General features: G+C 48.8%; 1 protein-coding gene across 4 annotated transcripts in view; it reads left to right on the top strand.

Moving 5' to 3' along the window:
• Positions 1-13,740, top strand: part of USP9X (ubiquitin specific peptidase 9 X-linked) — a 1,493,361-nt gene that overhangs the window by 1,425,624 nt on the left and 53,997 nt on the right. For all 4 annotated transcript variants that reach the window (XM_069204214.1, XM_069204212.1, XM_069204215.1 and 1 more), the window contains exon 42: positions 4,452-4,608. In XM_069204214.1, coding sequence (XP_069060315.1) covers positions 4,452-4,608 — 157 coding nt within the window. The remainder of the gene's footprint in view (positions 1-4,451; positions 4,609-13,740) is intronic.

Here is a 13,740-nt window from a genome sequence, read left to right as displayed (position 1 = left end):
AAGAATGGTAGAGACACAGCAAAGTTCACTATCCATTGTGGGCTGGATACGACCGGCTCTCTGGGCAGATCGGTTGCGACGAAAGTGGCCTTGCGGCACCACGCCTGGTTACATACTTCTGGCTTCTCAGGGGACGTCCAACAGTCACTCATGGACATGCCCTTTGATGGCACTCGTCTCTTCGGAGCCAAAGCGGACTCGGCCTTGGAGAGTTTCAAGGATTACCAGGCTACGGCTCGGTCCCTTGGTCTTTCCTCCGCCACACGCCCACCACAGTCCTCTTTTCGGCCCTTTCGTGGACACGGAAGGGGCGCCCTGTCGTGTCCTCAACCCAGCCACTGTGCCATGCACGCTGGACAGCCTATGCGTGGCCGTGGACATGGAATCCCACGTGGCCGTGGGACAGAGAACCAGAGGTCTGTCCAGTCCGCCTCTGCCCCCGCTGCTGCCTCCAAACCCTCCTAGTCCGTCCCCTCACTCCCGCCCAGTTGGTGGCAGGATCCGCCATCACCTGCCCAACTGGGAACCTATCACTACGGAAGGGTGGGTTTTGCAGATCATTTGGAAGGGCTACTCCCTCCCTTTCGAATCTGCACCACAACACATGCCACCATCCTTCTATCATCTTCCTGAGGATCATTTGGTGCTTCTCCGCCAGGAAGTCGCGGCTCTCTTGGCCAAGGGAGCTATAGAAAGGGTCCCTGTGCCCAGAAGTAGGTTGTGGTTGTTATTCCCGCTACTTTCTGATATCAAAGAAGGACAAGGGCTTACGTCCTGTCCTAGGTCTTCGGGACCTGAACTACTTCCTCAAGAAGGAGAAGTTCAAAATGCTCACCCTGGCTCAGGTTCTGTCTGTCTTGGACCCAGGAGACTGGATGCTAGCATTGGACTTGCAGGACGCTTATTTCCACATCCCCATCCTGCCTGCCCACAGATGTTACCTACAGTTCGTGGTAGGTCACGAGCACTTTCAGTTTACCGTGCTCCCTTTCGGCCTTACCAGCGCCCCTCGGGTGTTCACAAAAGTTATGGCGGTGGTTGCAGCTCATCTGCACAGGTTAGGGGTCTCAGTCTTCCCCTACCTAGATGACTGGCTGTTAAAGGCGCCTTCGCCTCTGACAGTTGTCTCCCACCTTCAGACTACGGCAAACCTCCTGCACCAGCTGGGGTTCACTATAAACGTGCCGAAGTCACACCTGACTCCCTCTCAGATGCTCCCTTTCATTGGAGCTGTTCTGGACACTGTGCAGTTTCAGGCGTATCCTGCGGAAAAGCGAGTCCAAGACATTCAGGCTATGATTTTGATCTTTCAGCCTTGGTCTTGGGTTTCGGTGCGACTGACTCTGAGGCTGCTGGGCCTCATGGCCTCCTGCATCCTGCTAGTAACACATGTCAGGTGGCATATGCGGGCTCTGCAGTGGGACCTGAAGTTCCAGTGGGTGCAGCATCAGGGAAATCTGTCCGTCATGGTCCAGATCTCGGAGGGGACTGCAAAAGACCTGCAGTGGTGGCTTTCGAATCCCGATTGGGTCAACGGCAGATCCCTCTCCCTTCCCCTACCAGATCTCTCTATAGTGACAGATGCGTCACTTCTGGGGTGGGGCGGCCGCATGGGAGAGGTGGAGATCAGAGGCCTCTGGCAGAGTCGGGACTCCACATAAATATGCTGGAGCTCCGGGCGATCAGGCTTGCGTTGAAAGCATTCCTTCCCTCTCTCAAAGGGAAAGTGGTTCAGGTGTTCACGGACAACACCACCGCCATGTGGTACTCCAACAAACAAGGTGGGGTAAGGTCCTGGACCCTTTGTCAGGAGGCACTACGCCTCTGGACGTGACTGTAACATCAGGGCATTACCCTGAGGGTTCAACATCTGGCAGGCTCTCAACGCCAGAGCAGACTAACTTAGCCGCCGACGCACTGTCGATCACGAATGGCGTCTCCATCTGGAGGTGGTTCAAGGTCTCTTTCTTAGGTGGGGGAGAGCCTTGGTTAGATCTGCTCACCTCCGCAGAGAACGCACAGTGTTAGCTATTTTGTGCGTTGGAGTTTCCAAGGCGCCACTCGAGTGGAGCTCCGTCCTCCTTTACACCTTCCCGCCTATCCCTCTTCTGCCCAGAGTTCTCAAGAAAATCAATTACGACCGGGCCCAAGTTATCTTGGTGGCTTCGGACTGGGCTAGAAGAGTGTGGTATATAGAGCTATTGAGCATGTCCATCGATCCTCCACTCAGACTGCCTCTTCGGGCGGATCTTCTGTCGCAGCAGCAGGGGACGGTTCTCCACCCGAACCTGTCCAGCCTTCATGTGTGGAAATTGAGCGGCAACAGTTGACGGGATTTGCCCTGCCACCCGAAGTCTGTAATGTTATCTTGGCAGCCAGGTGTCCATCGACTAAAACTGTATATGCCTGTCCCTGGAATAAATTTGTGGCATGGTGTACCAACAAATCTGTTGACCCCCTTTCTGCCCCTTTCAGAGGTTCTTCTGTTCATTCTTTCTTTAGCCCAGCAGGGCTCTGCGTTGGGCATTCTTAAAGGGTATTTGTCTGCCATTTCTGCCTTTCTTAGGCTTCCTGATCAGCCCTCACTCTTTAAATCGCCTATTGTGAGTAGGTTCTTAAAAGGGCTCACCCACTTGTTTCCTCCCACTCCCTTCATCATGCCGCAGTTGGATCTTAATCCTGTACTTACTTACTTGATGTGTACCCCCTTTGAGCCAATGCATAAATGTCCCTTGCTGCTCCTCACCTTCAAAACTGTCTTTCTCATTGCTATCACCTCTGCTCGCAGGGTGAGTGAGCTTCAGGCCCTTTCTTCAAAGCCTCCATACTTGTCTGTACACCCTGACAAAGTGGTGTTACGCACTAGAGCTTCCTTCTTTCCCAAGGTGGTTACACCATTTCAGGTAGGCCAGTCCATCACTTTGCCTACCTTCTACGCACCCCCATTCATTCCCATGAGGAGGAGAGATTCCACCGTCTGAACCCAAAAAGAGAGTTGCCGTTCTACCTCAATCGTACTAAAGATTTCCTGGTGGACGATCAACTCTTTTTTGGCTATGTGGGTGCGAAGAAAGGGAAGGTGGTGCAAAAGCGTACCATCTCTCAATGGGCGCTTCTTTGCATCAAAATATGCTACCCTTTAGCTAAAAAGCAACCTCCTGAAGGCTTGCGGGCTCATTCTACCAGAGCAACTGCTGCATTCACTGCGTTAGCACACAGAGTTCTTTTCCTGGATATCTGTCAGGAAGCTACGTGGGCATCCCTGCACACATTTGCTAAGCATTACTGCCTGGATAGTCAGGTCCTTCGAGACGGCTACTTTGGTTGTTCGGTCCTGCAGGACCTTCTAGTATGATCTTGGTTCGCAGCCCACCACCCGGGATGGCATTGCTTGGGTACCTCTTCTAAGGTAAGGAATCTGCAACTAGAAGTCTCTATCAGATGTACAAGTTACTTACCTACGGTAACAAAATATCTGCTAGAGACATATTCTAGTTGCAGATTCCTTACCGCCCACCCATCCTCCCCGCTTGGGAACTGATTTCTAGGGACAGGGATTCCCTCTTTCAGGTCCTTAGCTCTGGCGCACCAATCTCAGTGTTAGCGGCTCTGCACTCTGGCATGGAAAGTCGTTAAAAGAAACTGACGTCACTGCGCGAGGGCGGCGTCTATCTACTACTCCCGACACCATCACGGCAACCACAACGCCTGCGGAGTTGACCAATGCCAACTACCGACGCGCAAGGGTATTGCTCGGAGAAAAAAGCCTGTCAGGTGAGATGTGCAAATGCGTGCGAGTTAAGAATGTAGCTCGGGTCTCCATGCTTTATATAATTATAATAAACAAACAAATACAATGAATGCACCCGTCCAAAATACATTTTTGCCATAGAAGCGCATTTTCTACTCTGCAGAAATTTGGGTGCAATCAAAAATGATTTCATTGGTTTTTTGGGGGGGAAATTTATTTTAAATCTGTTTTTTCATTTTTGGGAAATTTCTCATTTAGAGTCCATAGGAAGAAACATGGAGGCGAGCGTCAGAAAGCAGTAATTCAAATTGTATTAGGCGTTTTTTTTTTTTTTTTTTTTACATTTCTTAATCATACCTTTAAAGATAATAATAGGCAGGTTAGTGATCCTTCTACGGAAGGAACCAGTAAGAGAACCCACATGGAGGCATAAAGGTCAATGGGTTTAAATTCTTCCAGGGCTCTTGAAGTCCTTTGTCTTGAAGATCTTGACAGTGAGTGCAGTTAAGTTTAATTGTGGTACTATTTGAACTTGTTATTATAAATTGGGAATTTCTGTGCCTTCCTAGGCCCCTTGTTAACATATTTCATCCGCACAGCACTAGTAAATGCAAGACTCCGTTAACTCAGCTGATGAAATCTTGAGTATAACATGAAGTTCTTTAGGTATTAAAAAAGCTAATCTGTTAATTTTTTTCAGGATTCACAATGCACTTAAAGGAATACCAGATGACCGAGATGGATTATTTGATACAATTCAGCGTTCTAAAAACCACTATCAAAAAAGAGCGTACCAGTGTATAAAATGCATGGTAGCGTTGTTTAGCAACTGTCCAGTAGCCTACCAAATTTTACAGGTGATTTTTTTTTTTTGTCTTTATACACTGTTAAATTATTGTGTTATCTCGAAATTGTTTCTTTACAGTTTGTTCCTGTCAGTAATCTCTTAACAAAGCACCTTAATTTAAGTTCACATAGCAAAGAAGTACCTGCAACCCTTGACTGAACAAACAGCAAATGATAAGCTGACTGAAGACTGTGTGATTGCTTGTGATGCAATCCATTTAAAACAATTTTTGACATAATAGAAACCTTTTCAACTTACCATGCCCCTCCCTTTTCTCAGTTACCCCTTTCTGTCAAAATACAGTTATCATTCTTGCTGATTGATTTTAAGATTTGATTGGGTGGATTAATGATTATTGTAACCCTTGCATGGGTATTCATGACAGTTACACTTGATCTGTAACTGGAGGAAGCTGGCTCTCTATATAGTGCATTAAAATGAAGTACACTGTGCAGACAGTCCAGTGAATCCCCAAATGGAATTGCAGAGGCAAAAGTAGATAGGACTCATGCTCCATTTGTGGTAGTGTGGGTGAGTAGTTAGTCTTATCAGAGGGTAGTGTGAAGCATTTGTTGTACTCACAGAGGCAATAAATGAGATACACACTCAAAGGATGAATCCAAGACCAATTTAGAAAAATAGCAGTTCTTTTTATGTGTTTCGAACCCAAGAACTTAGTGATCGGGTAACTAAACTTTTAAGCATAAATAGTTTCAGAAATAGAGAGTGGATTTTTCAGAGTTCTCTCAATGTTATCCTATGAAGGAAAAACTATGTTCAGCAAACACAGGGTTAACAACAACTTACAAAGAAGGACTCAGGGAGTTAAGGTAAGAACTAGGCACTAATCAGAACCACACCAACTGGTCACATCGAGCAGCCGGGTCCAGAGGTGTGCAGTAAGGCATTGGGTGCCCAATGATTTCCTATGGGAGTTTGATCCTCATGAAGACAGGCTGTAGGCTCTGGCTATGGAGCCAGTCGGGGTCAACAAACAGGTAGGTAGTAGACTTGGCGTGCTTGGGGCGTCAGATGCAGGGGTGTCTTTAGGCGTTTGGTTTTCACATCCAGGAGTACTCATGGTCAGGTGATCCTGTGTGTTGAGGCTGCAGGTGTCTTGGGGAAGTCTGGCAAAGATGGACCAGGGTGGACTCGAGCTCTTAAGAGCCGGAGGACTTTGTTGGCACTGGTGACCCACCTCAGCTGGGTTCCGGGGTCACAGGTGCAGTGGTTGCTGTAGCTGCCAGATTTTCTCTCTCCACAAGCCTGTGGGAGAGGGGACCTGCATGCCGGAGGCTGCAGGCATCTCGGGAGAGTCCAAGATGGGTGAGACCACACTTGACTCGGTCTCTGGGTAGCTGTGGACCGCATTGGCACTGTCGGTTGGCTTCGCCTCTTGTCATGGACGTCGAATGCAGTGGTCACTTCTGGTGTCAGGTTTCCAATGTCCAGCAGCTGCAGAGTATTTTCTTTGGAGTTTCTTGTTGAAGGCAAGTCAGATGCCCACGGGAGGCTTGGGTCTTTATTGAAGGCTGGACGAGTTGGCTTCTTGTGCAGGATTCTTTGAAGTCAGCAGGCAGGCCGAAGAGGCTTGTTCTAGGTCAGCTGCTTCTTCTTTTCCTCTTGTATGGGTGCAACTCTTCTTTGTCCTGGTCTTCTTAGGTTGTCGAAATCTGAGTTCTAGGGTGCCACCTAAATACTCAATTTGGGGGTGTTACAGGGAGTGCCAGGCTGTAGTCAATAGGCTGAACCTTAAGGGTGACTACACCTTTCTTATGACCACTTCCGCTGGGAAGTGGGTATAACCCTAACCCTAGTGGCCTAATTTCTTCCAAGCAAGATGGAGTCATTTTAAAAGTAGTGTCCACTTCAGCTCGTCACATTACAAAGGCGGCCAAACCTTTGAAGCTCCCTGCCCTGGAATGTCCATCCTGCCTGGGAGACGAGGTCACACTTCTGTCCAGAGCAGGCCTTTTGTCTCAGGTCCTCGAGGACGCTGGCTCTCACCTTGGGGGGACAGAAACAGGGACCTGTCTGTCTGCACATTAGTAGCTGGAAGGTTTTCAGGTGGCACCTCAAAGGTGCCCTCTGTGTGCATTTTTCAATAAACCATTCACTGGGGACAGGGAGGGTTTATTCTGAGATGTTTGATACCAAACATCCCAGGATTCAGAGAAGCCATTGTGTAGCTGGGGAACTCTTAATGACCAGTGTCTAGTACATGCATTTCAATGGCTTCCCTGTGCACTTACTATGTCTCAGAATCAACAGAGACCTAGCAGGGACATATATGCTCATGCATATATGCCTTCACTTGTGCTTGGATGCACCCTGCCTTAAGAGTGTCTTCGCACATGCAGTGATAAGGGGCCTGACACACAGGGGTGTTTGACAGGTCGTGGTTTCAATTTAGCCTTCGCAAACACATGCAGTCTGCATTAGCAGCAATGTATGGTTTTGGTGACGGGTCCCTGAGGGTGTCACAATTAGGTCTGCAGCCCTCAGAGTCCTTCCTTCGTAGCCTGGGCACCAGGGGTACCATTTATTAAGGACTCACAGTAGTAACTAAGGAGTTTGCCAATTGTGCAAAACAACTGTGCAGTTTTTATGGAAAGGGATTTGCATTGAGGATCTGGTTAGCAGGGACCTAGTGCACTAACCGTAAAGGCCACATCCGAAACAAGGCAAAAAGTGGGAACTAACCATGTCAAAAAGGGTGCTTTTCTACAGTTAACAACAAAGAGTTCAGTGGTGTATGGTTCGCTTTAAGTATCTTCGCATTGGTAGGGGATGGGGACTGTACACAGAGCCAACATAGGAGTATTGAGACCTGAGCAAATCAGAAAACCTAAAATCTTTCCGTTAAAAGATAACATTGTCCAAAGGCTCCAGTGTTTAAGGATATTCTGTACTGAGTGTTGAATGGTATTCTCAGCCCCAGAAGAAGCTATAACTCTTTCCTTTGTTGACCATACCGACTTAAATTTCCATGTGCAAATGTTTATTCTTTTTAAAAAGCAATAGCTTCAGCTTAGATAGTGAGTTTGTTTGTGATTGCTCTTAAACTGTAGCTGCATCCCAAACTACCACCTGCTGAAGTAAGACTTGACTAAGCAACATTAGAGTTTCTAGAGTCCAAAGTGAGTAACTTCGCTATCCAATTAGAGCACAGTGGTACTTCAGTTCTTGGGATATAACTGTTACAGGAACTTTACCCATTACGGGAACAGCCCTTTAACCACGTACTGTCCCCGAATCTAGACAAACATCGTAGGAAAGTAGCCTATTTCTAGCTTGGTTTCAACCACTTCTTGCCTGTTTGTCAGTGTGTTTGACTGTGTCCACTGGGATCCTGCTAACCAGGACCCCAGTGTCTGTGCTCTCGCCTCTAAATTTAGTTGCTGGTAACTTGATCTTCGCACAATTGGCATACTGGTCCCCCCATGTAAGTACCTAGTATATGGTACCTAGGTACCCAGGGCATTTGGGTTCTAGGGAATCCCTATGGGCTGCAGCAGTTATTCTGCCACCCATAGGTAGCCATGCAAAGACATAGGTCACTACCTATTTCCAACTACATAATGGTAGCTCCGAACCTGAGCATGTTTGGTATCAAACATATCTGATTCATACCCTAATACTTTTAGAAGTATTGGAAGTATGATTCCATGCACTCTGAGGGTTCCTTGGAGGACCCCCAGCATTGCTACCACCAATCTTACAGGGTTTTCCAGACAGCCAAAGCTGCTGCCACCCCTCAGACAGGTTTCTGCCCTCCTGCTGCTTGATCTGGGATTTCCTTTGGGAGAGGGAGATAACACCCTCTCCCTTTGGAAATAGGTGTGACTAGCTTGGGAGGGGTAGCCTCCCCAAACCACTGGTTTGCTTTGAAGGGCACATTTGGTGCCCTCCTTGCATAAACCAGTCCACACCGGTTCAGGGAACCCCCAGGCCCTGTTCTGACGCAAAACTGGACAATGGAGAAGGGAGTGACCACTCGTCAGTCCATCACCACCCCAGAGATGGTGCCCAGAGCTCCGCCAGAGGGTCCCTGGGTTCTGCCATCTTGTTTCCAAGGTTGGCATGGAACTCTGGGAGCATCTGAGTGGCCAGGCCAGACAGGTGATGTTAGATTCACACACACCCTGCCCCCTATAGGTGCTTACATGGTTAGGTGACCAGTCCCCCTTTCAGGGCTATTTAGGGTCTCTCTCTGGGGTGGGTCATTAGATTCGGCTTGCAAGATTCCAGCAGGACTCCTCTGCAACCTCCACTTTAACTTCTGGCCATTGGACCCGCACTGGACCCTCCAGGAACCGATAAATGCTGCTACAACGAAGAAGACTCTTCTGCAACTTTGGTTCCACGTCTCCTGACAGCTTTGCAACATTTCCCCAGCCGTGCATCCTCAGAAGACTGCAACTCTTCAGCCTGCACAAGAAGAAGGAATCTCCCTTGGAGTGAAGGGGTCACTCCCCTGCAACCACAGGCACCTACATCAAGCGATGACCAGCCGCATGGATCTCCCCTGATCTTGAGCTGCTTGGATCCTGCATCACGGGTGGTGGTCCATAGTGGTCCTCTTGGTCCTCTCTGCCAGCTATCCAACTTTGGTGAAGGTAAGCCTATACCTTCCCACGCAGGACAGTACCCCCGTGCACTGTCTCCTGCAGCTGCCAAGGCTTGTTTGCATCTCCTCCAAGGGATCTTCAGGCGATGTGTAGCTCCAGCCCCCAGCACTCCATCCTGAAAAGCACAGACTCCTGCATGGTTCTCCTGTGGCGTGGGATCCTCTTTTGTAGTGTTGCGTGGGCTTCTACTGCGACTCCTGTGTGTAGGAGGCTGGACTGGTTTGTAGTGAGTACCAAGGGGTACTTGCACCAGGCCCAGTTATCCCATATTAGTGTATAGGGTGTCTAGCAGCATAGGCTGATAGATAATGGTAGCTTAGCAGAGCAGCTTAGGCTGAACTGGGAGACGAGTGAAGCTCCCACAGTACCACTTAGTGTCATATGCACAATATCATAAGAAAACACAATACACAGTTATACTAAAAATAAAGGTACTTTATTTTTATGACAATATGCCAAAGTATCTTAGAGTGTACCCTCAGTGAGAGGATAGGAAATATACACAAGATATATGTACACAATACCAAAAATATGCAGTATAGTCTTAGAAAACAGTGCAAACAATGTATAGTTACAATAGGATGCAATGGGGACACATAGGGATAGGGGCAACACAAACCATATACTCCAAAAGTGGAATGCGAACCACGAATGGACCCCAAACCTATGTGACCTTGTAGAGGGTCGCTGGGACTATTAGAAAATAGTGAGGGTTAGAAAAATAGCCCACCCCAAGACCCTGAAAAGTGAGTACAAAGTGCACTAAAGTTCCCCTAAGGACAAAGAAGTCGTGATAGAGGAATAATGCAGGAAAGACACAAACCAGCAATGCAACAACAATGGATTTCCAGTCGAGGGTACCTGTGGAACAAGGGGACCAAGTCCAAAAGTCACAAGCAAGTCGGAGATGGGCAGATGCCCAGGAAATGCCAGCTGTGGGTGCAAAGAGGCTTCTACTGGACAGAAGAAGCTGAGGTTTCTGCAGGAACGAAAAGGGCTAGAGACTTCCCCTTTGGTGGACGGATCCCTCTCGCCGTGGAGAGTCGTGCAGAAGTGTTTTCCCGCCGAAAGAACGCCAACAAGCCTTGCTAGCTGCAAATCGTGCGGTTAGCGTTTTTGGATGCTGCTGTGGCCCAGGAGGGACCAGGAGGTCGCAAATTGGACCAGGAGGTAGAGGGGACGTCGAGCAAGACAAGGAGCCCTCTTAGCAGCAGGTAGCACCCGGAGAAGTGCCAGAAACAGGCACTACGAGAATGCGTGAAACGGTGCTCACCCGAAGTTGCACAAAGGAGTCCCATGTCGCCGGAGACCAACTTAGAAAGTCGTGCAATGCATGTTAGAGTGCCGTGGACCCAGGCTTGGCTGTGCACAAAGGATTTCCGCCGGAAGTGCACAGGGGCCGGAGTAGCTGCAAAAGTCGCGGTTCCCAGCAATGCAGTCTAGCGAGGTGAGGCAAGGACTTACCTCCACCAATCTTGGACTGAAGAGTCACTGGACTGTGGTGGTCACTTGGACAGAGTTGCTGTATTCGAGGGACCTCGCTCGTCGTGCTGAGAGGAGACCCAAGGGACCGGTAATGCAGCTTTTTGGTGCCTGCGGCTGCAGGGGGAAGATTCCGTCGACCCACGGGAGATTTCTTCGGAGCTTCTAGTGCAGAGAGGAGGCAGACTACCCCCACAGCATGCACCACCAGGAAAACAGTCGAGAAGGCGGCAGGATCAGCGTTACAGAGTTGCAGTAGTCGTCTTTGCTACTATGTTGCAGTTTTGCAGGCTTCCAGCGCGGTCAGCAGTCGATTCCTTGGCAGAAGGTGAAGAGAGAGATGCAGAGGAACTCGGATGAGCTCTTGCATTCGTTATCTAAAGTTTCCCCAGAGACAGAGACCTTAAATAGCCAGAAAAGAGGGTTTGGCTACCGAGGATAGGCTAGCAACACCTGAAGGAGCCTATCAGAAGGAGTCTCTGACGTCACCTGGTGGCACTGGCCACTCAGAGCAGTCCAGTGTGCCAGCAGCACCTCTGTTTCCAAGATGGCAGAGGTCTGGAGCACACTGGAGGAGCTCTGGACACCTCCCAGGGGAGGTGCAGGTCAGGGGAGTGGTCACTCCCCTTTCCTTTGTCCAGTTTCGTGCCAGAGCAGGGCTAAGGGGTCCCCTAAACCTGTGTAGACTGGCTTATGCAGAATTGGGCACATCTGTGCCCAAGAAAGCATTTCCAGAGGCTGGGGGAGGCTACTCCTCCCCTGCCTTCACACCATTTTCCAAAGGGAGAGGGTGTAACACCCTCGCTCAGAGGAAGTCCTTTGTTCTGTCATCCTGGGCCAGGCCTGGCTGGACCCCAGGAGGGCAGATGCCTGTCTGAGGGGTTGGCAGCAGCAGCAGCTGCAGTGAAACCCCTGAATGACAGTTTGGCAGTACCAGGGTCTGTGCTACAGACCACTGGGATCATGGGATTGTGCCAGCTATGCCAGGATGGTATAGAGGGGGCAATTCCATGATCATAGACATGTTACATGGCCATATTCGGAGTTACCATTGTGAAGCTACATATAGGTAGTGACCTATATGTAGTGCACGCGTGTAATGGTGTCCCCGCACTCACAAAGTCCGGGGAATTGGCCCTGAACAATGTGGGGGCACCTTGGCTAGTGCCAGGGTGCCCTCACACTAAGTAACTTTGCACCTAACCTTTACCAGGTAATGGTTAGACATATAGGTGACTTATAAGTTACTTAAGTGCAGTGTAAAATGGCTGTGAAATAACGTGGACGTTATTTCACTCAGGCTGCAGTGGCAGGCCTGTGTAAGAATTGTCAGAGCTCCCTATGGGTGGCAAAAGAAATGCTGCAGCCCATAGGGATCTCCTGGAACCCCAATACCCTGGGTACCTCAGTACCATATACTAGGGAATTATAAGGGTGTTCCAGTAAGCCAATGTAAATTGGTAAAATTGGTCACTAGCCTGTTAGTGACAATTTGAAAGAAATGAGAGAGCATAACCACTGAGGTTCTGGTTAGCAGAGCCTCAGTGAGACAGTTAGGCATCACACAGGGAACACATACCTATAGGTCACAAACTTATGAGCACTGGGGTCCTGACTAGCAGGGTTCCAGTGACACATAACAAACATACTGAAAACATAGGGTTTTCACTATGAGCACTGGGCCCTGGCTAGCAGGATACCAGTGAGACAGTGAAAACACCCTGACATACACTCACAAACAGGCCAAAAGTGGGGGTAACAAGGCTAGAAAGAGTCTACTTTCTCACACTGTGTCCCCATCCTGTGGGACTCCTGTGGGTGCTGCATCTGCTTCTGTAGACTCTCTGCGACGCTGAGGGTCCCCTGTGACTCCCCCTCCTGGGCCTTGCTGGTCCCTAGCAGCACCACTTTTCCTCTAGCCGCGAGTTTGCCTTTGCCAAGGCTTGTTGGTGAAATTCCTGCACCAACACCTGTTTGCAATCTTCCTTCCAGCGTGGGGCATCATCTGCACTCATAAGGAACTCTTCTCCAGCTCCAGGGCTGCAGTGCTGACCTGTTCTTCTTCTCCTTCGACCAACTCCTGCAACTACAACTGGGTGGGTAGTTGCTCCTACTCCACCTGGACTCCACTGTGACTCTTTGACATCGTCCCCTCTCTCCACAGGTCTTCCTTCTTCAGGAATCCACCACTAGTTTTCTTGCAGCCTTGTCTGAGTGTCTTCTTTTTCTTCTTTTCCTCCTTTTGGGTGGTATGGCGAAAATCCAGTGATTTACTCCTGCATTCCTGGTCGCTGGGGGGTACTGTGTTTCTTAGGTCTGGTTTTCTAGTACTCCCAACTCCCCTCTACACATTTTACTTACCTAGGTGGGGTTACCACTTTCGCATTCCATTTTGTGTGCTCCCCCTAGGGTCACTATTGGTTATAGCTACTTGCACTGTTTTCTAACCTTTTTTATGCCTGTTTCTGATTACTAGTGTATATATTTAGTGTATTACTTAACTCCTATTGGTGGGTTGCCCTTCTTGTATTTTGTGGTGATTTGTTCTAAAAAATAATGTACCTTTATTTTTATACAACGGAGTGTTTTCTTTTATGTGTAAGTGTTGTGTGACTACAGTGGTTTTGCATGAGCTTTGCATGTCTCCTAGATAGGCCTTGGCTGCTCGTCCACAGCTTCTCTAGAGAGCCTGGCTCCTAGACACTGCCTACATTTTACTAGGAGGGGATACCTGGAACTGGTATAAGGTGGAAGTACCTTGGGTGCGCACCACACACCAGGTCAGCTTCCTACAAATGTCCTCACATTCACTCTGTTAAATGGTAATAAAAGAAAACATTGCCCACCCTCAGAGGATTGATAAATTAATATATTTGATGAACTAAAAAACAAAGGCCATGCTACAGATACAGAACCAAGGCACAATTGCTCCCTTGCCTTGCCATGCTAGAAAGCAGGGAATCGTGGCCTTTTCCTTTTGTTTGCCTGGAAATAAACAGTAACATTTGAAGCAACATACTATGTGTTTC

The sequence above is a fragment of the Pleurodeles waltl genome, chromosome 8 (assembly GCF_031143425.1).
Source record: "Pleurodeles waltl isolate 20211129_DDA chromosome 8, aPleWal1.hap1.20221129, whole genome shotgun sequence".
Lineage (NCBI taxonomy): Eukaryota > Metazoa > Chordata > Amphibia > Caudata > Salamandridae > Pleurodeles > Pleurodeles waltl.
This window is presented reverse-complemented; position numbering and strand designations above follow the sequence as displayed.